At 33.9% G+C, this 26,304-nt stretch overlaps 3 protein-coding genes and 2 non-coding genes across 14 annotated transcripts; all 5 read right to left on the reverse strand.

The window, feature by feature from the left end:
• Positions 1-119: 119 nt before the first annotated feature.
• LOC104894295 (glutaredoxin) lies at positions 120-3,863 on the reverse strand. The gene is made up of 4 exons (XM_010680493.4): positions 3,523-3,863; positions 896-984; positions 451-549; positions 120-360 (listed from the first exon to the last, which is right to left on the reverse strand). Exons 1-4 carry the CDS (start codon positions 3,630-3,632, stop codon positions 281-283), a joined length of 378 nt encoding a protein of 125 aa, XP_010678795.3. The 5' UTR covers positions 3,633-3,863; the 3' UTR covers positions 120-280.
• A 4,269-nt stretch (positions 3,864-8,132) lies between these two features.
• On the reverse strand, positions 8,133-8,329 carry LOC125498029 (U2 spliceosomal RNA). The gene has a single exon (XR_007274799.1). It is a non-coding gene; the product is annotated as a U2 spliceosomal RNA (small nuclear RNA).
• A 645-nt stretch (positions 8,330-8,974) lies between these two features.
• On the reverse strand, positions 8,975-17,399 carry LOC104894296 (uncharacterized). 4 transcript variants are annotated; one of them, XM_048644101.1, is made up of 13 exons: positions 17,361-17,399; positions 14,049-14,184; positions 13,245-13,381; positions 12,891-13,092; positions 12,542-12,780; positions 12,308-12,419; positions 12,025-12,169; positions 11,798-11,940; positions 11,518-11,687; positions 11,129-11,431; positions 10,983-11,038; positions 10,477-10,688; positions 8,975-10,393 (listed from the first exon to the last, which is right to left on the reverse strand). In XM_048644101.1, exons 1-13 carry the CDS (start codon positions 17,382-17,384, stop codon positions 9,198-9,200), a joined length of 3,075 nt encoding a protein of 1,024 aa, XP_048500058.1. In that variant the 5' UTR covers positions 17,385-17,399; the 3' UTR covers positions 8,975-9,197. The 4 variants fall into 4 exon arrangements, with proteins under 4 accessions (XP_048500058.1, XP_048500057.1, XP_048500059.1 ...); XM_048644100.2 differs by lacking the exon at positions 17,361-17,399 and adding an exon at positions 14,756-15,451; XM_048644102.2 differs by lacking the exon at positions 17,361-17,399 and adding an exon at positions 14,733-14,897.
• Positions 17,400-17,413: 14 nt separating this feature from the next.
• On the reverse strand, positions 17,414-20,536 carry LOC104894297 (uncharacterized). 7 transcript variants are annotated; one of them, XR_008969631.1, is made up of 3 exons: positions 19,445-20,489; positions 17,761-18,539; positions 17,414-17,428 (listed from the first exon to the last, which is right to left on the reverse strand). XR_008969631.1 is itself a non-coding variant. In XM_057395257.1 (3 exons), the coding sequence occupies exons 2-3, from the start codon at positions 19,797-19,799 to the stop codon at positions 17,821-17,823; spliced, it is 1,074 nt and encodes a 357-aa protein (XP_057251240.1). In that variant the 5' UTR covers positions 19,800-19,873; positions 20,440-20,536; the 3' UTR covers positions 17,698-17,820. The 7 variants fall into 7 exon arrangements, 5 of the variants coding, with proteins under 5 accessions (XP_057251240.1, XP_048500061.1, XP_057251239.1 ...); XR_008969630.1 differs by lacking the exon at positions 17,414-17,428 and adding an exon at positions 17,433-17,570; XM_057395257.1 differs by lacking the exon at positions 17,414-17,428 and having other exon boundaries at positions 17,698-18,539; positions 19,445-19,873; positions 20,440-20,536.
• Positions 20,322-20,474, reverse strand: LOC125498115 (U4 spliceosomal RNA). Its single transcript, XR_007274881.1, has one exon. It is a non-coding gene; the product is annotated as a U4 spliceosomal RNA (small nuclear RNA).
• Positions 20,537-26,304: the final 5,768 nt, after the last annotated feature.

A 26,304-nucleotide genomic window follows, 5' to 3' on the forward strand; every position in this document is an offset into this window, starting at 1 on the left:
CTTGATTTATGTGTAACAGTATGGTGTCGCTTTTGATTCTACGTCAGCGATGATGCTAAGAAAACCCCATGAATAGCTTTTGCTAACTTCAAAAAATCGATCGGGCAAAAATCCACAAGTACTAAACATTGTTCACAGTTTCACACCTTTTATTCTTAGGTTTTTAAAGAGGGATTTCAGACATTTTCACTACAGCGTTGTACATATTAAAAATCTTAAATATACATCACACGATTCGAATCTGTCTTGTCAAGCTCCTGTATGGATTTATTTCTAATGCTTAAGCTGTTTGCTCTGTAATTGCTTTAACATCAACGAGCATGGGCACAAGCTGCCCTTGGTTGTGTTTTGCCATTACCGCTGCAATAGAAGAATCCGAATGCAATTAAGAGATTGAAATCGGACTCAAAATTAGTCGAGGGGAGAAATTGAAGAGAATAAGGTTAATACCATCACAGCCGCCTATGTGCTTTCCGCCTATAAAGACATTAGGTACAGTTCTCTGTCCTGTCCATTCCAGTAGTGCTGCTTGGATTGCATCACCATCCGCTGCCAAAGTGACAACAATATGTGCCATTTATAGGATTGTAACTATGAAGATGTTTAGTTTCTGCTTTAGGTTGCCTTTCGGACCTCAAAAATATAAGCCGGGCTAACGGAAAAAAAAAGTTGTACAATGCCTCATAAGTTCACTTTATAACTTAACAAGTTTGTCATTTAAATAAAGAGCTAATAAGTTCTGATAAGCGATTTTCAGGCGAAAGCAATTATCGTTTTCCATGATTAACTTTGTTTGTTCAAGGTTCTGTTTCCTCTGACAATAGAAGCTAATTAAAGCATCGAACGACAAAAGAAACCATCTCATTGAATAGCTACGATCAGCTTATGTACTTACTTTCCTGGTCCAGTTCCATGACTTGAAATGCTGCACCAACTTGTTTGAGCAGCTGTTTGACTCTATTACAGTATCCACAGTATGTTTTACTGCAAAATCCAAAAAATAACAGAGATCTGATTAAGCTAAGGTATTGTACTGTTCAAAAAAGGATAGTATGTCAACCGCAGATGGGTTGAAACAAAGTCATCAAATATTATCAAAAATGCGCTTTAGGTGAATTTCTGGCAAGAAGAATGAGAAACATAAAGAGGATAGATTCCATTTCGATGATAAGTGATAACAAAGACAAGGATTCTTTAAGTATCAAGTAAAGTTGCAACGCTTAAAGTCCCTTTGGACAACTAGAGAAATCCTAGTTGAATGTGCATCTAATGGTTGGTTTTCATAAAGAAGCTTACCCAAGTCCCATCGTGGATGTGGAGGAATATGTGCTTCTGAAAGATACTTATGCCTTAAAAGTTTGTTTGATAGGAGAGGTGATAAGTTCATCATTGAAATATACCCAAAGAAATTATTAATAGTAGGACTAACTCCAATTTTATACTTCTAATATAATCTTCTACTATCTTTATCTATTTTTTTTTTCTTTTAAGTTTTACATGTATCTTGTTAATATATTGATATTTTGCCACCATTGACAAAATGAAGGAATATTTTCTCGTTTGATGGTCTTCATAACTTAAATGTTCATGTATCTTTTACTCAAGAACTGGAAGCACTTGGCTCCGTATGAACAAATAATTATCATATAGAAGTAATTACATATATAACCTATCTTTTTTTTGTAGGAACAAACAAGTATCTTTGAAATATCATATAAAAGTAATTACATATATAACTTAAATGGTACTTAGTATTATGAACGGTAGTGCACTGAAATATTTCCGACTAGAGGTTGATAGGGTGTGAAGTTTGACTTTAGAAACCAGCGACATTCTTGGCTATTATGGGGGAGGTGTTAACTGCGTAAAATTCTCCAATGGAAGTTGATAATGAAACCCTAGTAATTCTAGTTGGTTAATGTAATAGCTTGATGTTTTATTTCAGTACACTACCGTTCATAATACGGAGTACCATTTAAGTTATATACTACTATGTAATTACTTCTATATGATATTTCAAAGATACTTGTTTGTTCCTACAAAAAAAGATAAGATCATATGAAGTAATTACATATATTAAAAAGATGAGATTTATGTTAACTACTCATCTCAGAAAAAATAAGATAAGATCAGATAAGATAAAATAAAATAAGACAAAATAAGTTGAAATGTTGAATCAAACGGACCCTAAGTCGTTTATATCAAAGGCAATCAGAAAACCTTGACCTCTCTTATGAGGAGATGGACAAAGGCACACAATAGAATCATCAACTATCATTTTCCTGAAATTTCACATCTAAAATGAATCTACCACATGATTTATATCAACATTGACCATCAATTTACCATATGAACAGGAAACATGAAGAACTTAGGTGTATTCTGTTCATCTAAATTTGTATGAACTTATTCACAACTTACAATAATTACAAATTGAGCTTCTAAACTATCTAACTTATAGTATCAGATATACTTACAACCTATAAGTAAGACCAATACTTTCATGGGATGAATAATCTACCTTACAATTCGACTATCTAGCCAATTGTGCACCCAAACATGTTGTAATCACACAATAACATTTCGATTCCAGATTCAAACAGCTCCAAATTACACAATAACATTTTAATTCCGCATTTAAACAAGTCCAAATCACACACTAACATTCCAATTCCGCATTTAAACAAGTCCAAATCACACAATAACATTCCAATTTCAAATTAGAATCCACCATCCCGATGTTACACCTTTTAATCTGAATAAGTTTTTCTTATAATCTTTGCCACCACCATAGAACAAAATTGAAATTACACATTACAGCATGTAACATGTTAGAAAAACTGTTCACTAATTACTAAAACCAAGCAAAGATAGATAAAAAAATCAACAAATACTCAGAAAACAATTTAGTAGAAACAAAGGGTTTATAGTTTTTTTATACCCATTTCTGTATATAGGACAGAGAAACACTTGGTAACCAATTGGTGGAGTCCAAAAGAGACTCAAACACCCAAAAAACGTACCATTATAACCTGGCATTGGTATCAAATTGTTATCAAGACTGGTACCAAGCAAACCTTACTTTGGTATCAATATTTTCGGACAATGGTATCATTATAACCTAGCATTGGTACCAAGCAAACCCTTGCCACACGCATGTGTAATCTTCCAACACATAAAATAACCAAACTGCCCCGTTTGAGTCCACGAAGAGACTCAAACGGTTGGACGCCTAGCCAACCTCGTATAAGACGATAGTAGGAAAATACAGGACGATAATAAGAAAAAAAAAATAGGGCCGAATTTAGCAATACCCTTAATAATTAATATATTATCGCCTCAATATTTCAACCAAGAACCTAATAATTTGCCAAAAATTGAGCTTATAATGATACAAGTAAAAATATAACAAAATCATAGAAAGAAAATCTTGAAATTGAAATATTGTGAAGAGTTGACCAAAAATAATGATCATATAAAAATGAAATGACAAGAGATGAGAGAGAGAGAGAAAGAGAGGACCTGAAGACGAAGACAGGGGTAGAAGAAACAAGGTGTTTAGCCTTTTCTAACGCCATTTTAATATCAGCTTCGTTGAGATTTTTGTTGGTTGAACTGAATAATGCTCCCATTTTTGTGTTATTTGCCTGATGAGTATTATTATACCTGAACCTGATTTTAGTTGAGATGGCAAAAATTGAGGAGAGAAAACGGTGACAGCGTTAAACAAGTGTTGATGTTTTGATTCTGCCGCGTGTTTTACTTCTCTGTGTTCTAGCTTTCCTGTTTTTTTGTTTGGTTTTCTTCTCTTCTCTTAACTACTTTGAGTACTACGTGTTTGTTGACGGAACTTTTGAGTTTATCTCAATTGAGCGTTTTGGGGCGTTTGGTTCATACTTCTTCCTTATTTTCGATGATTCGTTTTGGCTTTTAATACTACTCCCTCCGTCCCATAATATAAGTCCTGATTCTGTTTTTACACAGGAATTAAGGTAAACTAGAATCTTGTTTTATTTAAATAAAAAGCTTCATTTTTATTGGGAAACTTACATTGTTTTTTTCTTTTTAACAAAAACAAAACTTAACATTAATATTGCATAGTTTAATGTGTAGAGGAGTTTAATGGGTTATGAGATTCTACTTTATCATTAATAATGGTGCATTGGAAGCTGAAATTATGAGGACTTTTTGGGATTTAAATTATTTTCATGAGGGTATTTTGGGTATAATTATTGATTGAAAATAGAAACAAGACTTATATTTTGGGACACTTTAAAAGGAAAGGGGACTTATATTATGGGACGGAGGGAGTATTTACATGTGTAATTTTTTTTTGTGATTTATACTTAAGAAAAAATATAGTTGTGTGGGATCTTGTTAGATTCGTCTCAATATATACAAAAATTATTAAAAGAGACGGTTTAATTTTAATATAAAAGTAGACCTAGTTACTAAATGAATTAAACTAGTCACCAAATGAAATTAACCTACTCACTATTGGGCTAATTCTCTTTTTAATATTGGGCTTACCATTGCCTAATTTTAATTTAAAAGGAGGCGGTCTCTTACAAGACAAACTCCAATATATATTTTCATAATATCAACTTTTTATAATTTTTGCTTATTGATAAGTAGAGTTTAAAAGTTTGAAAAAAGGGAAAAATTGACATGTGTGCAGTGTGCCCAATGAAAACGGGTCAAATAAAAAAAATAGAGGTGGTAGATTGGTATGGGTTTGGAATCAGAAATTAAATAAGGGTGGTATAAGGTTGGAACTTGATTCCTAACATCATGTGTTTGGTTCAGTTTTGGAATTAAAATGATCTCCATACCTAATGTTTGGTTTAAAATGTCTTTGAAATGAAGAATGAAATTAAGATTATTTTATTTGGTCTTATGTCTTGTTTTGAATAAATCAACTATGATATTATAAAGTAATTCTAATATTTTCCCTTTTTAATCTTCTTTTAATATCCGGAATCATTATTGTAAAATTTTAAAATACTAGAAGATTAGAACATATAATCCAAATAAAATTATCATTTGAAAAACAAGCTTCCAAACTATAAATGTTCGCAATATACATGACGAATCATTATGCAAGATTGTCCAATCATTCCCGAAATTCTAACAAAAGTCCACTCATAATAAACTTGTAGAACAAAAAACTACTACTTAATATGGCTAAAAAATTATTAAAATTTGCTAAAACACCAGATAAGTTCATCTCGTTTTCTTTGTTATCAACAATGATATACTCCCTCCGTCCTCTATTAGTTTACTCCTTTCTTTTGCACATAGTTTTAGGAGAAATAATGTTGTGGGTCATAGAAAGAAAGAGAAACTATTATTTTATATTAAAGTTGAATGTATGTGTGATGAAAAGTTTGTGATCTCATTCTAAAAATAGCAAAAAAAAGAAAGGGGTAAACTAATAAGGGATATCCTTAAAAGGAAGACGGGTAAACTAATAGAAAACGGAGGGAGTATATGTAGAAGAAAATTATACTGGAAAGGAGAGAATTGCAATAAGAAAAACAGGGTCGGCTCATGGGGTGAGCACCCTGAGCTGATTTATTTGAACCGAAGAAAACGCTTCTTTTCTTTTATTTCTGTGCAGCATGTTTTATTCTTAAGTAATTGATGATACATAGGATTGGTATAAGTCAAACCCCCCTTTCTCATGAATTTCTAAATCCCATATCTCATGGATTTAAAATTTTACTAATTAAACACTAGGTATAGGTCTAGCTTATTCTAAACTCATACCTCATACGGTAATACCTATATTTTGTGAACCAAACACTCTCTAGTGTTATGGGTTTGGAATTAGGAAAAGTCGTATAAGTTTGGAATTAACTTGATATTTAATACCATGTATCTGATTTTATTTAGGAATGAAATTTTTCTTTATTTGATACGTAGAGGTATTGGTATGTGACTATGTGTTACACCCATCTCCCCCTTGGGTTTCTAAATCCTATACCTTATTGGTTAGAAAGTAAGGTATTAAATCTATCAATTTATTAAACAAACACTAGGAATGGATTTATGATGGCTGACTTTTGAAGTCAGAGACTCAGGCTCCGTTTGGTAGGACGTAAAATATTTTCAGTGTAAAATGATTTTCATGGAAAACAATTTACAATGGAAAACACAATTCCAAAATTAGTTTTCCGTTGTTTGGTTCGATGTAAAAAAAATGACGAAATGAAAGGAAAATGAAAGGGAAAGTAAGAAGGTAGTGAGAGGAGTGTACAAGAGAGATAAGGAAAATAGTTTTCCCTTCATTTTGAAAGGAAAATGGTTTTCCATCATTGGGAGAGTAATTTTACCCCAAGGGAAAATGATTTTACACTCTTTTGCCAACCAAACAATGTAAAACTGAAAATAGAGGAAAATAGTTTTTCAGAAAAACGTTTTACGCCCTACCAAACGGAGCCTCAGAGTGGATGACTTCTTTGTACAAGAGGATTTTTGTATTACTTCCAAGTTGCTATGCAAATAGTAATTACGAGTTACCATTCGATTTGTTTCTTATGTACAAAAAAAATATTTCAGATGAAATCTTATTAGATTCATCTAAATGTGTAATTTTCCAATATCAAATATTTATAATTTTTAATTACACGTAAAGGAAGTATGTTAAATAGTGCATTGGAATGTGTGAAAACAAAAAGTGTAGCAACTGAAAAAATTAAAAGAAGTATGTTAAAAGCGTCATTTTTATCATTTACAGCAAAAAGTGACCCATTTATGATGAAAAATTAAACCATCAAACAATAAGTTATTGTGCAGCCATCTCATTTAAATATTGGACTAGTTTTTTGTCGATTGAATCCAATATTATTTAAATTTATATATTTCTCCTTTAGTTTCTTGTGTAATATCGTCAACTATCATTTTTTCTTTGATAGTTTGCTAAACAAATGTCTATTTAAGATAAATCTAATATTTTTCCGTTTTTTTAGATGTTACACTTTTTATTTTAGGAAGTTTTAAATTAAATGTTACTCTTTTATTTTGGGTAATAACTTCTCTCAATCTCTCTCCTATCACATGTTTACATGGGACCCTTTTGTTTTTCAATCTCTCTATCTTTCTCCTTTCCAAAAATTACCTAGGAGTCCGTGATTTGAAAAGTATAACATCTAATTAAAAACGGATGAAGTATATATTATTGAAATGTATGTGCAAGCATTGCACATACGACGTGTCACTATGGCCTTGTTTGGTTGTATATAGGAAGTCATACTTCCTAGGAAGTTATTTTTTCCATGTATTTGAAATTCTTAGGAAGTGTAAAATTGTGTTTGGTTGATAATGGGAAGTACAACTTCCTATGGGAAGCTCTACTTACCTAGGGGGACCTAGGTAAGTAACTTCCTCCATTTTGGAGGAAGTAGAACTTCCTAGGAAGTGCAAATTCCCATGGTTTTATTAACCAAACAACTTCATATATTTCTACTTCCTAGGAATTTGCATTTCCTATGATTTGTTTTGTCAACCAAACAAGACCTATATCTTGTCTCTGATACAACATTTCAAGGAAAAAGAATTCTCATAAGAGATCCCAAACACTCGGACTTCTAATTTTTGTAATGTCATAATTTTACCATCAAACTGTACATATTTTTTAGGTGGTTAAATTACTCGGGGGAAATCCAAGGCCAAACACCCAATTTACCAATGAAATTAAATGACATTAACGGGCTAGCAATTAGCAATTAGATGCCTAAGATTAAAGCAGAGCATATTAATTTATAATTATGATCCTTAGTTTGCACACTTCTGAGTTATACTTCCTCCGTTTCATAACAAGTTAAACACTTTTCTAAAAAAAACTCTTACATAAAAGAAAGAAGTGTTCCACTTATTATGAAACGAAAATAAATATTAACTTTCCTTCTCTATCCCTCTTAATTTAAAATTTCTCACCATCTCCTATCAAATTAAATTTTATTCTCCAATCATCAACAAAAAGATTTCCATTAACATTAACTTTTTTAACGAAGAAAATGGATCTATGTACTTTATCGAAAATAATTTCACTATTTAAAAATTCTACCACATGAAACAAAACACATTATTATTCTAAGTATAAAAACTCATGAACATTGTACTATGAATTGGTGGGGTGCGCCAGGCCCGTGCAGTAGTGCAACGCATGGGCGACGCGCGAAGTTCCCAGTAGCAAGCTACTGTGGTGGAACTTCCCCCTTAAAAAATAAATTTAATATCGTTGTGGGCCATTGGCCCACGTATCAGATATTAAACTGATAAGAACAGATACTACACTTGATCTTAGCCAAAAGGCCGAGAAAGGTATGAGTTGGAAGTGCATAACCCCTTCGCTTTTGTAGAGATGGTCTACTTGATTCTCTTTAAACCTTCGATGTGGGATAAACTTTGGCAAACACTTGAAGAGATATCCGTATTCTGAAGTATATAGGCAAGGTCTTTTCTTTGGTAGTAATAAGATCTTCGTGCTTCTGCTTACTATCATCACTTTAGTTTTGGCAGTTGCAGTTGTTTTTTGTACATTGGTATCGTTTACCAAAATCTTTAAATTTCAAATATTTTTATTTCACCAGTACCACATCTTTGGTATTTTTTTTCTATGCCTATAAAAATGGATGACTAATATACGAAAATACGTTAAAGTTGATGAACTTTGACTTTAAAAAAGCATAAGGGTAAACTAACAAAGATCAATTCACAAACAAAGCGACGTTCAAATAATTCAAATTCACAAAAGATTATGTTATATACAGATGTCTTAAATTTTATTATAATTAGCCACTTTAGTTATTTTTGGGAAAAGGTTAATAATAGTTAAACAAGATATTATCTTAACGTGTGTTTGGTCAAACTTTTATCACTTACAAGGTGAAACAATATAAAGAATATATGAGAACTTTTTCAAATATGTTGGAAATGTAGGCTCCAATCTAGTTTATCCTCCATTTACATATGTTGTGAAATCCATTGAAGGAGACAATATATAAAATATAGCTTTCTTGAATTTGGATAAAAACATCACTAATTGAATCGTGCTATTTCATCTCCATATACTAAAAATTGCCTCAGGTGAGCAAAACTGATGGACCATCTACATAAACTATGTTGCCCAACCTTCATAAACATCCACTGAAATATTAGAATTTCATTATAATGCAAGAATATACATTGAAAATTTACTTGTTTGCAAAAATGGCTTCCATATCTTTAAACAAATTCTTCGGCCTGGGCTTGAACTCACTAGATGTAGTCTTTGATGATGAACTCCCACTCAATTTCCCACGCCAAAACTCACTCCATCTAGGATTACTACTACTTGAAGGATCATTTGCAGTAGTTGAACTCCCTTCTTTAAAGCTAGCCTTAGCCATTTCTCTTAGCTGTTTCAACCACGGCTTATCAGTTGTGCTCGAGCTCCTACTCCTAGAGCTCCTGTGACTTCCACCTCCAATTGAATTCAGTCTACTGATTTCTTTGTTATCTAGCTCCACTGTATCGTCTGGCAGCCACTTCTCAAGATTTTTCATTATCTTCTCAGGAACAAAGAGCAGAAAGAACCCTACTAGAGCTGTTCTTAAGCCCACAAGGAATGATTTCTTTAAAGTGTCAAGTTTTCGTATTTGTTTGTACAATGCATACCACTCGTTGATCATTAATGCAAGAAACCCGAGTAAAAAGAGAGAAAGCATGAATATACCAATTCCTCTCTCGGCTTTAGTGGAGAAGTCGCGATCTAGGATAGCCAAGCAAGCTGCAAACATGCCCACTTCACAAGCAATAGATATGATCTCAACTAGCTGCACCTTTTTCTTGATGAAAGGCTTCTTAAGAACTAGGAAGAAAAGCTGGAAAGAAGTAATGCATAACAAGATTGTAACAGGGGATTTAGAAGATGAGTTTTTTGAGTATAAACCGGCTAAAAGACCAAGTAAGAACCGCCTTATGGATTCGAGTAAGGTGTAGTATATCCTTAGGATGCCAAATATTTTTTGAATAAAAGGTGCCTCGGCGTCTTCAGTCTCGTCTTCAGAGGCAATGATTCGGTCAACAGGCATGTGGGTCCCACCGGTGATCATTGAGAGCATGTACTTTGGTGGGCCTCGGAGATCTTCGAACAAAGGACCATACATGGCCAAGTACATGGAGTTTGCTTGCTTTCTCCATGTCCACTGGCCTCGTTTACCCGGACCTAGGGTAACTCGGATTAATTCTTGATACCAATGGAATTTCCGGCCTACTTGATGAACTTCCTTGTACTGTAGTAACCATCCCAATGTGATACCATAGGAGAGGAACATGAACAAGGCTAATTGCAGAGATGATGCGAAAATCAATAGTAGAACACCAACTACAGTCCCCGAAGTTGTTTTCCCTATAAACACAAATGTAACAAGAGGAAAGATAATTAGAGTAAAAACTAAAAGAAGAAAACTGTAAATGAGGTTAACAACCCACCTTTGATTACAACAGCTGAAGCATAACAAAAGCAAGGTACAGCAAGCATCATGAGGAATAACTCAAACCGGGGGAAAACCAAAGCACCATAAAATTTCACTTTCAAATTATTCCTCCTGAACTTCAGTACCAAGAGAAGAAAAAGATGGACCACAATCAAGCTGCCACCGATTACAGCTAACCAGAACATGCTCCTCTCGAAATCCATCCATCTATGTCATAACTCATAAGCATTAGAAGAAGAATAAGTTACCATATTAGTATAACTCTACAGTACAATAACTCAAGACGAGGTAAAAGATCTCTCCACTAGCCTCTTTATGGAACTTCAAGATTTTGTGTTCACCAACTTTCACTAAAGTTTAATAAATACAAACCCCTAGAGACACATGTCAGTTCACTAATGCTTCTTTTACTTTCCACTTATGACAAAAGTATAAACGTTATCCATGCATTTCAGGGGTTACATAACTAGTTAACCTTAGATTTGAAACATAGAGGCGTACCTGGTTGGACTTTCGGAGCTTGTTATGAATTCAGCTTCTGGAATAATATTTTGGCTCTGGTAGCATAGAAGAATAAGTACATGTTAATGAAAAAGAAGCAAAAAAAAGGAAGAACAGAATTAAGAGGGAACATAATTATTACTGACCACAAAGAAAGATTGGTACTCCATTGCAGTCAATGGAGTCCCATAAACTACTCCAGCTTTATTCGAGCTGCCTTTCTCAAGTTGTACTGTTTGGGCAATGCTACTGAGCCCGTTTCTAAAGAAATGTGAACTTATGGAGGAGTTTGAACTAAAAAGCATGGGGTGAGAATGGTCACTTTCCCAGGGAAGACAGAGGTAGGGAACACTCCACTCTATGCCTCGAGTGAATTCGTAATATTCAACGGGGAGAGTGACTGACAGCCACCTAGAAAAAGCAAAAACTTGAATGTAGCACGCAATTCTCTGCATCATTTCAAGAAGTTTTCAAGTTATGCTTCATTTAATGATATCATTGCAGCATGAAAACTACAAAAAGGACATTTTCATACAAAGAGATTCTTTGTTGGGTCAGAAGTCAATGAAGATGATGATCTAGGAAATGCCCCAGCAGATTGTAGGCTTGCCGTGGATATAGTGAGTAGACCAGCCATCAAACATGTTGCTACGAACAATGCTGTGACAAAGATGCCAAGAACGGTTGATATCATAGGCAAAGAATCTGCAAAAGATATTTGACATGATCATCAGGATTTTTAGACTATTATACAAGGGAAAAAAACCATAAAAATGGAGATTTTGGACATTATAAGGTCAATCAAATATCCTTACAGTGCCTCACTCGTAAGACATTAGAAGCCAAATTTGGATTCCCTGCGACATCTGCAGTCATATTTTCAGGAATGCTGATAGACACGATACCGTCGTAGGCTTGTATGAATGCAACATACAAATATCTCGTCAGTTCTTCAAAGCTGCTTGAATGGAAAAATAGTTAGAACGAATTAATTGCAAATGCAGATACAATAATGCAATTTAAAGAGAATTAGAAAACTTGCCTCTCTAGGTGACCCCCAGAAACAGAGATTTGGCTAGAATTGAAGCCGAAGACTGGCTTCAGGAACTTAATTGACACCGTAATATCACTGTCTTTTGTTCTCATTTTAGAGGTTGTGCTTAACCTCACAGCCGGCCTCTTAGAATCTGAAAAAACATAAGGAAGAATGAAAAGGAAACTACGCATGAAATATTTACTCTCTGGTCACCTTACAAAGTAACTGAAGAATTAAAAGAAAAAGAAGTAAATGCAGAGATCAAATCACAAAGTACTTTCCAGTTTACCATAAAGAAATATTGCAGGAGCGACTGGAGAAACAGGGGAGCCCTGTCTAGTGATGACAAGACTTGAATTAAGGGTCACTGAGATAATGGAAACGTTTGGTATATTTTCAATCTACAAACACAAGGATACAGAAGAGGAATAAGATACAGGTCTCTAACAAGAAAGAGAGGCTTGGATACAAGCAAAGAGTATGGGCAAAGATGTAATGCCACTGAATTCTAGCCCCCACTAACCAGATATCCGAATCTCCTGTTAGCAAGGCTACTTCCATTGATAGGGCGAAGCATTCCCTCTGTCATATTGATAGAACTCAAAATTTCTGCTGATGTGTTTAAAACAGGCTCTGTGAAATAAAGATAGACCTTGAGATTCTTGAAACTATTAGTTGCCTGCACAGTTCTAGTGGCACCACCAATCTCAAGTAACCTTTCAGGAACATGGGTTCTCAGGCTCACCATAACACGTCTTCTATCTGCATTAAACCGCAACATACATGAAACAAAGGTAATATATGGAACAATGTTAGGAAGATGTAAGAGATTTAAGACGAGAGAAAGCTCCTCTATTGATCCATAAACTCACCAACATGTATTATGAAACTTGAATTTTTTGGTCGGATAAAACGATTTCCAGCATTGTCTGTGCAGAAACCTTTATCCATAACAAGTATTGTTCTTCCATATTGAACATTAGTAGATAAGCTGACAACAATTGAGTATGTAAGGTTTGGCTTGATAGTTCGAAGTGTATTTGGTATAACTTGCCCAGAACCATACACAAGAAGCTGTCACAGAAGACATACATCAGTGACATGTTTTATAGAGGCATTATTAAAAGTTGCAATGCTTGTGAGGTGAGTGAGGCAAAGAGAAAAGAAAGATGATCATGAGTTTTTCATTGCTAAAATAGTAATATTTTAGCTGACCACCTACTCACGTTGCAGGCGTCGACGGAAGAGCATCTGAAGCCACCTTCACCATTACAAGGTTCACTGAATGATATATATACAGTAACGTTGGGAGCATTTGTGAAAGATGACGAAGCTGAAATGTATGCTGTAGGATGAACTGTATCTGCAAAAAAGCATATCGACAAAGACAGGAAATTAAGATTCAGAATTTCACTTGAGATTCAAATACTTATTGTATCATCCTAAACAAACACCTTTTTCAATCTTGAAGAAGCAGAAGCATGAATACAGAATCCTGTATATTCATATTTTATCCAGCTTTATATCTAATTTTTGTCTGACCAAATTAATTTTGTGGCAATATTCCCAACATACCTTATCTGGGGACAAACTCATTTTTTGTTTATTGAGTGAGTTTCAATCTTTATGTACTCCTCACATTGTCTTAACCCTTTGTAGTTTTAAATATGACAAGATTTTCAAATACTTCCTCTGTTTCAATTTTTTGCAACATGGGGGTACAAGTTTTAAGGAGTACATTTGAAGAGAAGAGAAATAAAAAGTGGTCAAATTTGATATCTTACACACGTTATGACAAATCTAACAAAAATGCACATGAATTGTTTGTATATTAATATCTTTAATTACGTATTTGTAAAAATTATAGAAAATTGATATTTTGAAAATACAAGTTGCTATAAATCTAACAAGATTGTACTTATTCGTATGTGATAATGTTTTTTCTTATATATTAACGTAAATTTGTTTCAACTTCACGAAAGCAATGTAGCAAACAATTAAGGACGGAGGGGGTAATAAGTAATGTTTACCAGTGGTCCAGTTATAGGTAGCACAGCCAACTCCTTGCAGTGCGTTAGCACAGACCTGCAAGCTATGATATCCATCTTTCAAGCCCACATATGAAACATTCCTCCCCCCACAATCTGAGGAAATGGCATCATCTAACTGCAAAAGATTTGCCAACAATTTAGTTAGCACTTACTTCTTTCTGAAACATAGATTCTACAATTGATTTAACTTACAACTTACAAGCCATGTAAAGCCATGAAACTTGTGTACATAGGTAAAGGAAAATAAAAACCAATCCACCTCCCTAAATTCCCAATCTTGTGCATGCAACATAATAGAGGATTAATGTTACACTTGAGTTTTTACCTTATCCAAGACACACCTTTAACCTGAATATTCTCTAATTAAGAAAGCATTGGTAGAAATGGAAAATAATTAGTCTACCCACCGGATAATATACCCACCACTACTAGAGAGTAATGGTAAGTGATGATAGTGGAATCCAACTCACTGGATTAATAATATTTTAATGCTTCTATTAATAGTGGGAAGATTACCCACCGGGTAGATATAGCAATGTCCGGTAGAAATTATGAAAATTTGATCAGTCACATTGAAAACTATAAAACAAGATCCCAGATCAAAATGTTTTTTCATACATACTAGTACAATGGGACATAAAGGAAAATAAAAGGACAATTTACCATAGAATCACAAATAACCAAACCTTGCAACTGAAGCTACAATTAGAACATGTTTGTCTTGTACTTGTTAGTGAAGCTTCAAAAACAAATGTAGCTGATTTAAGATTTGATAACTCAGGAGGACCCTGCAAGAACTTCACAGAAAACACTGGTACATCACACACAGCTTTGAAGCACAGTATGCAGAAAACCCAGGACAGTACAAAACCTCCCCATGGAATTCTCCTCAAATCCATCTTCAAGAATCAAACTTTTTGCTAAAAAAATTGCTACTTTTTTTCTTTGAGATTATGACATTATAAGCATATAAATGAGCTTAGGAAGTAAATACAGTGTATAAATTGTAGACAGTTTCTATGCTTTTGCATGGAGTTAGCTAAGCATATTTAGGGTGTGATGATTGGTGAGATAACAGAGAAAAATAAACATGTGGCAGATAGAGAAAGAGAAAATTATTTCAAAATAAATGTTAGATGTAAGAAATATTGGGTGATTAAGATTTTTTCTAATAATTGGATAGCTCATGAAAGTGGTAGTTATCAAGCCCAGTGGCAGTTCTTGAGCTTAGTATATGTTGTGAAGATAAGAGAGAGAAAGAGATAGAGAGAAGGGAGTGGCAGTAAGAAACCAATAAAAAAGAAGGAGACAACAAGTAATTAAGCAATCACTTTGATATTCTGTGAGCCACAGCTCTTTGAACACTGAAAATGAAGTTTGTTGTTTGTATTTGCATGTTGATTGTTCTCTCCTATAATTGAACAAAGTCACTCACTCTTTAAAGATTCTGATTGCTCGATACTAGTAAAAACATACCCGTGGCCCGTGGGTCTCCATCTCACAATGCGAACAATTTTTTTATCAAATATTTAATGATTTCCTACATAGATTAAAACTATGATATTGCCTCAAAGACATGTGTCGGATATTTCGATATAAGTATGAGTTGTTTTGGATACTTTATTGTATATTTAAGTAATGAATTTTTTTTTCCGTAAAATAGTTGAGGGAGGCACTTGAACATGTAACTGTGTCCGATATGACATTTCTGATTAAAACACACGAGTCCGAGCAACATAGTCACATAGGTATTAACTAAGAGTGTGTACTTGAGGTAATAAATATTATTTCTCTTTCTTCTTCCTTTTATTCTGTCGTAAAATTGACATCAAAGACTTGGGTTACTCATAGCAAGATTAACTTACTCTTATGCTAAATCAAACCAAAAAGGGAGGGAAAAGAAGATGATGTTGACTCGAGGATTTCAGTGCAATGTCCAGTTCAATCATGCTATGGGGAATATCGTATATCTGAGGTACAAAGAACAGTAAATGACTCTTTTATTTTTTGCCTCCTGTCAAAAGTGAAGAACAAAGAAGGTACCCCAAAATGAACATAAATGGTCCCTCCAAGATTTAAATTATAGGTAAGTTAAATTAGTTCTACTAGATTACAAAAAGTAAACGAAATTAATGACATCTAGTTAATGGTAGGGGCAATGTGCATTAGAAAAGGTAAGTTTAAGTGTACCGTGTGGAATTTGAAAAAGTTATGGTACAATGTAGAAACTGAAGAGACAATAGGTACAAGGTAGAAAAACCGAGTATAAGGTAAAAAAACTCGATATTTTTTAACAAAATAGTTGATGCCAGGAACAATTATTGTGTGTAGTAACTAGGTAGGCCAACATTTTTCCAACTGATACTAATTGCTAAATGCCGTTGCTCGAAGGCCAAAATCTGGAGGACATATATACTGGTCTACTGGAGGGTGGAGAAGTTCAATCCAAAGAACTTATTATTCAGCTAGAGCTTCAAGTTCAAGGTAACTCAGTGTTGACAGTGTACGATGCAAATTTTTAGGACCACCGCATTTATCACTCTTCAACGTTATTGTCCACTTCACTTAATCTTTCATCTATATGACACTATTCCCTCATATGGAATTTCACCAGAACTAGTAAAAGCCAAACCAACATACATGACCTGTTTGTGAAAGAAATACAGCAGTCACATTTACCCACCCACCTCCCCACCCACCACACCACCCGCGTTTGTCTACTCCCTCTCTCACAATACGGTGGATATCTCAGTTTCGTTCATTTAGTATGAACTTGACCCAGTAATTATCTGAACTGGTTGGCTTTTATCTGACTTCTCGGCTTACTTTTCCTAAACTTATTTCCTCATGATGAAAAGACCAGTGTCCTAAAAAGCAACTATCACACTGCGCATACAAAAAACAGGTGCACTATATCTAACCTCTTTAGCTGAAGAGGACAACCAAGTAAGCAATATAGACAGAAATATATAAATGCAGGTGCAAGTTTTGGAGTGTTCTATTTTGGCAGGGGCTACAAGGGATATCAGCTATAAATGCGGATTGTAGGGGCTTGATCCGAGAAGTTTGTTCCGTTATCTTTTTGTTTTGATCTAATTTGCAGTGTTCAAGTGTGGTATCTAGAAAGCATGGCATGGAGTAACATGGGTAGGAATGAAGAATCCAAAATGTATAATCTAACAACAGAAAAGTACAAGTAGAAGCGAAGACAAATGATAAGGTAGTGCTATCAACCCAACCATAATTTGTCTTAATGGTAGAAAAGTAGTGACTATTGAAGTGTGGGCTAACCTTTAGTTCTAGCCTCAAAAACATTATCTTTCTCTGAAAAAAGTTCCTGTTGCTGAAATTGTCTCCTTCTGAAATTTGTGCAAAAATTTCAACCTTGCATCCGTCAAGTTTATGTGAGCAATTTTCGTAGTAAGTATGCTTCACATTGCAATCAATCTGATGAAATATGGTTCAATTCTCTTGGTAGTATGCACAGAGAAACGTAAGCTCCTATTTGAAATTTAGCACAATACTCCCCTAGTTAGGACTAAAACTAAATTACAATAATATGTCCCCACCCACTTGTAATCTTGAGGATGAATGACAAATAAAAGTAACTTTTTCCATGACCACGAGAAAGAATTATTTCAAAAAGCATTGATGGGAAAAAAATTCAAAGAGTTAGTTCCAACAACCATACCTAGTCTAAGATGACTTGAAAGTTAAAAGGTCCAGTTTTGATACAATCAGAATTACAGCCTCAGGCATGAATATCTGACTCTGGGATCCACGCTCGAACCAGCCGATCATAAAATGAGCAAGTAGCCACCACATTACCCTCCCTCTTCCCTTCCTCATCTGAGCTGTGTCTCCGCCAATCTGCTCCATAGGCAAGCGAGCCATGCTTGTCATATGTCTCGATCACCTCAGGAATCTCACCGGTTGTCTTGACAATGGCAAATCCATTATGCATACAAGCTGCCAAAACGAGGCCTGAAATAACAGGATGATATTTGATCCTCCAAACTCCACCCCCTAGACCAATAGAAGTTTCATTCACGGGCTTTGAGATTGATCTGACATCCCAGACCCTCAAGTGTTCATCATAGCTACCAGTAAGTAAAGAATACGGGTCATTAGGGTTCTTGACAATACAACAAATACCCATTTTGTGAGACTTTGAGTTTTTGAATGCTGGCATCGGAGAACCGTCTCTTAAATCCCAGCCAAGAAATTTGCAGTCATCTGAACCAGTATATAAAATAGATTGCTGGTGGGTGTCAAAGGAAGCAGCCCAAACCTCAAAGTCATGATCTTTCCATTGTTGATCTTCAATGAGTTCTGATTCTGTGAGAGAGGCAACAGAGACAGAGCCATCAGAAAGCCCAACTGCTAGTGACATGGCTGAGGGGTTCCAATCTAAGCAAAGGCACATCGAGGAGCTGATATGAATGCCACAGCTCTCTTTAAGTAAGGCCCCTGCATTTTCAAACATGTTACCTTTAGAACCTTCAGCATCATCAAAGTAGCTATGCATAAGCATGTACTACAACTTCAAAGTATTTAGAATCACATGCAATGCAACATTGTATCTTTTACATGGAAGGAAACTCCTGAAGGACTCCTAACTCCTCACCTGAGCCTTGAGTATTAACAGTTTAAATGACAACAAACGATAAGGCTTTGCTTTTCCATGATTTTAGTTAATGCGGATCACAGGCCTTTACGCTCTTACTTCTACCTTAACCAACACTTCCATGCTTGTTTTTTCATGATTCTGATGAAAGTTCTAAATGCTTTCGTTCTATCTTAGTTGAAAGGTTACAAGCTCCTCCTCATATTTCTACTTCAAATTCATCAACATACTTTAAATAAACAAAACAAAAAACTTGTAATGGCAAAATTTGAATTCTCCTTCAGCGCAACCTATGATACGCATGAAGCGCGAGTCTACTAATGTCAACAAGTATGTACCAAATCAGGCCCTGCACACCTGCCCCGACACTACTCAGCAATTCACCATCTGTTTTATTGTAATAATATGCTCGGAAAAAATCATATACAGTTTGTATCTCCTCTGCAGAATCTCAGTACGTTATCATCAAACAGTATTCGCTCTGAAATAAGCTTACTCCCATCTTAGGACAATATTTCACTAAAGACATCACTCTTAAATGCTTTGATGCACGATTCCCTTGACATTGCCCACACCAGGAAACACAAATCATTAAAAATACGTGGGGAAAATTAATCATCTACATAAGAGTTAAGACATTAATTTGCAGAATCTAGTAGTCTGCCAAAACTAAGATGGTTGCATTTATTTGGCTTCTACCTAACAGTCACACAATAAGAGAGATGTGAAGGTACATTCAAATCCAAACCTTCAGAAGTAGAAGAGATTATCAAACCTGTCAAACTTGTTCCATTTGAAGAACACTCAAGACCATGAATCCTCAAGCACCCATCAGCATCAGCTTGAGCAAGCAAAGGACTCGCGCCACCCCCAACCGGGTTCCATTTAATATCAAAGATACCAGCAGTTTCAACACTACCAATACGGTCGAGACTGCAGCTACTACCATTGACATCAAACAATGAAATGCTCCCCAATCGACTTGGCTGATCACCCTCTTGTAAAGTATATGTAGAAACAGCTAGGATGTTCAGAAACCCGTCATGAGGACAGAACTCGACAGCATCCGGATTACCATCTAGAAAATATTGCCCCAATTCCATGATGATTTACCAAAAGAATTACACTTTCTGTAAGTGTAATGATTCAATCAACCCAAAATTTAGTCCACCTTCAGCTGGGCATTTCATCAAACAGGTTGTGTGCATTAATGAACTCCAAGACAATACAAATATAAAATATAACCAGATTACTAACTAACTTTCAATATCCAATTTTTAGCAACTCCCCAACATAATTAAGGATTAAAAATTAAAACAACCCAACAATATGATTAAAATGTGCATCATTATATAACTATCATAGCAATTTACCTTTGATTATAGACAGTTCTGGTATGGGCTTGAATAATTCAAAACAAACTTTTTCTTAAACTTTTTCTTTTCAATTCTGAGTTGTGACGCCAATTTTATTTAGCTATCAAATTGAGCATATTTATAGCATAATCTACAAAATTAAACCAACATCGAGAGATTATGATTTACATCGTTACATTTGGGTATAATCAATTTAATATTAATAATTATTTATATAATGAAGATTAAAATTTAGACTAAGAATTGTAGGGCTTTACCCTCGAAAGAGAGCCCTTCCAGAAATTCTCGACGGCCAAGGTCAAGCCCAGGCCGAGGAGGGGGTTTGGAAATAGTTTTCAACCAGCAATTGACGCGCCTCGGTTATTACCTCACTAGCTGCGTCATTGCCCCAAGCGCAAAGATACTTTTGCAAAAACCACCTCTCTCATTCTTATAGCCTTATTTCTCATGGAGTTTCTAATTTCCTTCCGGTGTGGGACAAAAAATCTCAAAAACTTTTTAACTTTAACGTGAGAGTCTCTCCTACAATTCACTAGAAAAGCTTTCCGTAAGACCATAATCCTCTCACCTCAGTCAAACTTCAAATGACACCTTCAATGTCACTGCAATTAATCGTGAAGCAAAGAGATTATTATGCAATTCAGACATGGCAATCCATGTGATAGTAGCTCGTTTGCTTGGAGTTTATCATATAATCTTCTTCTGATTCAATATAGTATTATTACTTTTCTTTCTGAGCATGCTATAGTGAGTTATAATCACAAATTACTATATGGACGCGAGAGTCGAGACCATGAAGAGTGGTGTGCTAATAAAACGTTATTTTGGATCTAGCTAGAAATAAAATCTAGTTTTTTGTTATAACTTTCATTATTAAGCTAAAAACAAGAAAAGAGAAGTAACCGCTTCTCCCAAAATTCTCACCCCAACCACTTACAAACTACCCCTTCTTAAATTATTAAAATAGTTTATGATACAAGAACTATAGAGAGAGAAAAGCATATTTTCCATTAGAAAAATATCATGTAAAAAACACCACTCGCTAACAAATTGCTTTTCAACAATCATGTAAAAAACATATTGCAAGTTAAACAATAAAGGAATATATTACCCCCTTAAGAAAAAGGACTATTTGTTAAAACAGTTCTTTTGTACCATTTTTTTGATAAAAAATCTTTATAATTTTTCTGACAAATTAAGACGTTACATTTATTTTTTTCTTCGAGATATCAAAAAACCATTAAAAATCACAAAAGTGAATGAAAACATAAAAAAGAACATGAAGATATCAAATAAAAACCATCATATTGATTATAAAAGAACGTGTGTATATAAAAGTTCAGAAACAAAAAACTATTAAAAATCGCAAAAATAAATAAAAACATAAATAGAACATTAAGTTATCAAACACAAAACATCATATTGACTATAAATGAACATATGCATATAAGACTTGAGAAACAAAAAAAAAACTATTAATAATCCCAAATATGAATAAGAACATTAAAAGAGCATGGAGATATCAAACATAGAACATCATATATATATAAATAATAAAAAAAAAAAAACATGTACATATAGGACTTGAGAAACAAACAAGCTATGAAATAATCACGAGAATAAAATAAATATATGATAATAACATAAAGGTATAAAACAAATCATATCATACTAATTGTAAAAAAAACATTAGCATATCACTTATATTGTTACATGCAATATGTCATTTTTTACAAAATCATGCCATGTGTTATGTCAAAAAACAACAAAATCATGCCATGTATGTTCTTCTAAGTTTCTTGACATGTTGGTGATTTGAGTTTGCAATGAATAAATTGTGAAAGTCATTTCCCTTTTTTATGTTATATCTCACCAATTCCATAAAAATGCTAAGGAGATACTTTTCAACTCTAGACATAGAAGCCCTTGAGACGATTATTGAAGATACATTAATTCTACATTTCTCCCTCCATTTGTAAGCTTCACTAATTTATATTTCAAACCAAAATCTATAAAACCCCATTTAGTTACAAAATTTGAATTCGAAAGCTTGAATATATATTTTTGTCCAAAACCTATATTTCTTAGGATGAAAAATTGAATTTTACTGATTTTTTTAAGAATAAGTTTGTTTCTCTTATTCTCATTTTTTTGTCCATCATCCATGGTGTTTTCTTCAATGGAGGAAAAAAAAAGTAGGGAGAGAAAGAAAGAAAGCATAGCATTGGCGCAAAGAAAAATAAGTATTTTAGGCAAAGATTATTACTCCCTCTACTTTGATTTGGTTGCTACATGCCTACATTGTTGGTGCGCGGTTTTCAAGATATTATACTATCTCTTATTTCGTTTAAGTAAAAATTTTAAAAAGTTGATATTATGAATCTACACATCGAGACGAATCTTACAAACCCACACATGACTATATTTTTACTTATAAAAAAACAAAATATTCGATCAAAGTTAGTGGTTTAATTTCCAACAAAACAATGTAGCAACTATATAGAAGCATACAGAGTATAAGATTACTGCTATAATTCATAAAGAGAAGTTATTGATTGAATTTGATATCAAATCGAAAGTCAAGGCATTCTTTATAATCTTTTGTTTATTTCATTATGCCGATGTGTTTGATGTTTCAAGAATTATCCTTTCATATCAGGTGCACGCACATCACTGTGCAGTCGGGTGTATGACCCATGTTTTATAATGGGTTGATAATGTTCACTTGTTCTACAAAAGTGAGTTTACCTCTACGAGTTGTAATTCTTTGCTTAGCTGTTGTTTCATTCTTATATGTGTGACATTATTGATCTATCATATACAAAAAAGCAGAGCTGCTAAGCTACAAGGTAAGTAGGTTGCGACATTCACTTCTATAATATTTTGGAAATTAAATTTACTAAAGTTAATCTTTGTGCGTTCTTCTTAAAGTATAAGTCAACCTTTGGATTAATTATGAATAAGTTAACCTTGTATTTATTTTTGCTATATACGAGTTAAATCACAAAATGTGACACTTATCATAATTTCAACGTCATTAATTAACTCGTTTACAGCAAAATTAAATATAAGGTTAACTTATTCTTAAATAATCAAAAGATTGACTTATTTCGAGAAGAGCAACCAAAGGTTGACTTATTAAAAACAGTTTTTTTTTTCAATTAGTTAGACAATAATATGTGATATATATGTGTTGTGGTGTTTTTTTCTAGAAAAAATAAAATGCAATGGATAGAATTCACCAAAATCATAGGGTTTTCAGTTATCACTACATTTTTGTAGACCAATAGTTATATGAAATTGTTTACGCTAACGACGTCGCAAGCTCCTTTGAGTTCAATGAAGATGGTCCTTAAAGCATGTATGTGCCTTTTTTGAACTGGGAAACCATACTTGATGCTTCAAACAACATTGCAGACGCAAATAAACTAGGAGCCGAAGGATTTGATTTTGTATATAAAGTATCAATTATTTTAAGGATATATCTATATGTCTTATGATAGGTGCAACTTGCAAGTTTGCTAACCTATCATAACAATGTGTAACATTGCACACGGGAAATTTCCAAATGGGGTGAAAATTGATGTTAAAGAGGCTCTTAAGTGTATCAGTGCAAGTATTTGAAGATTTTAGGACTCAGGTTAAGTTGATTTCCAAACTCCAACATCGGATCCTTGTAAGGCATTTTGGGTATTGCATGAAATTGAAAATATTTTAGTCTATGAATTCCTGCCCAAATGAAGCCTAAACTCTTGTTTATTTGATCAACTACAACTGAGTTCTTAATCACATAGAATTAAGATTATTTGGTTGTTTGCTCTTGTAACACTTTTTTATATGTTTGATATATTGCAAGAAGACAAAGGCATTTTGTATTTTTAGACTGGAAAAAGCGTTTTGACATAATTTTGGGAATAGTCAGGGGATTTCTTTATCTTCACCAATACTCGAGGCTTGGGATTATTCATCGAGATCTTAAACCAAGCAACGTTTTACTTAATGAGGAGTTGACTGCAAAAATTTCAGACTTTCACATAGCAAGGATTGTTGGAGGAACGGAAACAGAGGCAAGCACTAGGAAAGTCGTTGGAACACGTAGTATGTAGGAGTGTGAATTAGTTTCAACTCACTATATATTATCAACATCCTTGAGTAATGTGCTAATCCACAGGGGTGATCAAACTGAGAAATGCTTGAAATTGGACTTCGACTTAAAATTTCGAGCTCAGGTATTCTCGCACTGGATTTGGGCTCAACCATTCAGAGGCGAATAAGACCAATCCAATCGATATAATATAATATAAATTTGGAATTTTTAACATTCTTGTTCTTAATTTTTTACTTGGTTTTATCGTAACACCCCCATAATCCATACACATCTACACAACGTTGCATCAATTTTGGGATCGTTACCGCCGTGGTGAAACGCAAGACTTATTGAAATTAAAACATTAACATACTCTTTATTATGGAAACTAAATTGTAACGAAAATAAAATGAAATTTAACTACAACTCGAAAATCACCATTAAATTGACTCCCGTTTTATTTAAAAACATTAACTAAGTAAATCATAAATAAACTCTAGAAGGTTCAACTAAAACGTTCTTAAAGTTCATAATCAAAAGTATCCCATTTGTGCCTAAACTCATGCAACATCATCAACATACCTAGTCTACTCCCCATTGGATATCAATGGTTCATCACATGACAACAAGTAAACACAAATATCAAGCAATCAACTATGCTGAGTACGTACTTAAAAAGTTAAATAATACACTAAGCATAATCAGGATAATAAGAACCATTCCTAAACATGATATTATAAGAATATTACATTTCATTTCTTTTATAATTTAATTGACAATGAACGGGCACCACCATCTTCTTAGAATCATACGGGAAACTTAATCCTTAATAGACAACTCGGTCTATTAGATGGAATACAAATGTAGGTTTGTGTCGCTTCACACCCATTACCTTAGTATCCATACCTCCAAGATCGTACGGAACCTTCCTCCTACTTGAGTTATCAAAAATTATAAGGACTATAATGTCGTAACAGCAGACTTGTGTAGGAGTGCAGAACGAGTCCCACACTCCCCCATCGTTCATTACTTGTAGGGATTCCAACTACAAACAAGTTTATCAGCAACTATCCTTCTTAATGATATTTATTCATACAACATTATGCATATGATTATTTAGTTATCCTTCTAATGTATATTACTCAAGTCTTTAGTCTAGGCAACCTCTTGTAACAACCCTTCTACAACAATAAATCATAGGATTTCAATCCAATTCTCATATCATACTTGTGATACGATAGAATTACGCATTTCAATAATTATTCATTCCAATTCACAAGTCATACAAAAAGGAAATATATGCAATTTCCAATTGATTTCATGTTACCAAACAATCTCATCAATCATAACCATGCAATTATTCCCAATCATGACTCTAGGTTACAGTAAACAATTCATAACTTAAACATGATACTAGCGTATTTACTTGAACTAATACGTGTACGTACCTTGTAACGAAGAATCTTCGCTGACTATTCAATCATAACCATGCATTTATTCCCTATCATGACTCTAGGTTCCAATGAAACAATTCAGAACTTAAACATGATACTAACTTATTTAATTGAACTAATACGCGTACATACCTTGTAACAGAGAATCTTCGTTGACTACTTAAAACATTTTGCTTATGAAATTGGGACCTAATTGAATAATAAAAGTATTTCAGTACTAAGTCCTTGATATCTATACTAATATATTAAAAGGCGTGCGAAAACAAGAAAATGTGCCACGTGGCGCTTTCCCTATGAAGTTTTAGTTCATGTAATCCATGTACAATAAAAAAATTAAGAAATTGCATAGTATAGGATTTGATCCCAAGACCTCAAGTACATATACTAAAGTTCCAACCACTATGCTAAGTTGTATTTAGTGTTATTATCATAAAGTATTATATTAATAAATGAAATTTTGGCGTTCCTAAGAAAGTTTGTGTGCCACATGACACTCTCTTGTAAGGCTCTAATGAAAATACTTCAAGTCAAACCCTCAATTCAAAAAATAATGTTGTGTAGTTACAAGGTATTTAACACGTGACCTTTGAAATGAAAAGTGAAAGCTTAACCATTAATCCAAAATAACACCATTGTTTAGTATTTCAAGATAAAATATCATAATCTCTTATAATTATATCTCATTAAAAGA

Source organism: Beta vulgaris, chromosome 5 (genome assembly GCF_026745355.1).
Source record: "Beta vulgaris subsp. vulgaris cultivar EL10 chromosome 5, EL10.2, whole genome shotgun sequence".
In the NCBI taxonomy this organism is placed as follows: domain Eukaryota; kingdom Viridiplantae; phylum Streptophyta; class Magnoliopsida; order Caryophyllales; family Amaranthaceae; genus Beta; species Beta vulgaris.

Excerpts from the sequence above, each read along its gene's own strand:
- LOC104894296 (XM_048644100.2), bottom strand. The coding sequence starts at position 14,968 with ATGGATTTGAGGAGAATTCCATGGGGAGGTTTTGTACTGTCCTGGGTT. Across the intron at positions 12,781-12,890 it reads AAGTTTCATAATACATGTTG|ATAGAAGACGTGTTATGGTG; the intron begins GTGAGTTTATGG and ends GGTTTAATGCAG. Across the intron at positions 12,170-12,307 it reads TCCTGCAATATTTCTTTATG|ATTCTAAGAGGCCGGCTGTG; the intron begins GTAAACTGGAAA and ends ATGTTTTTTCAG.
- LOC104894297 (XM_057395257.1), bottom strand. The coding sequence starts at position 19,799 with ATGGAATTGGGGCAATATTTTCTAGATGGTAATCCGGATGCTGTCGAG. Across the intron at positions 18,540-19,444 it reads AATCTCTTCTACTTCTGAAG|GGGCCTTACTTAAAGAGAGC; the intron begins GTTTGGATTTGA and ends TTGAAAATGCAG.
- LOC104894295 (XM_010680493.4), bottom strand. The coding sequence starts at position 3,632 with ATGGGAGCATTATTCAGTTCAACCAACAAAAATCTCAACGAAGCTGAT. Across the intron at positions 985-3,522 it reads ACCCCTGTCTTCGTCTTCAG|TAAAACATACTGTGGATACT; the intron begins GTCCTCTCTTTC and ends TGGATTTTGCAG. Across the intron at positions 550-895 it reads CATGGAACTGGACCAGGAAA|CGGATGGTGATGCAATCCAA; the intron begins GTAAGTACATAA and ends TCACTTTGGCAG.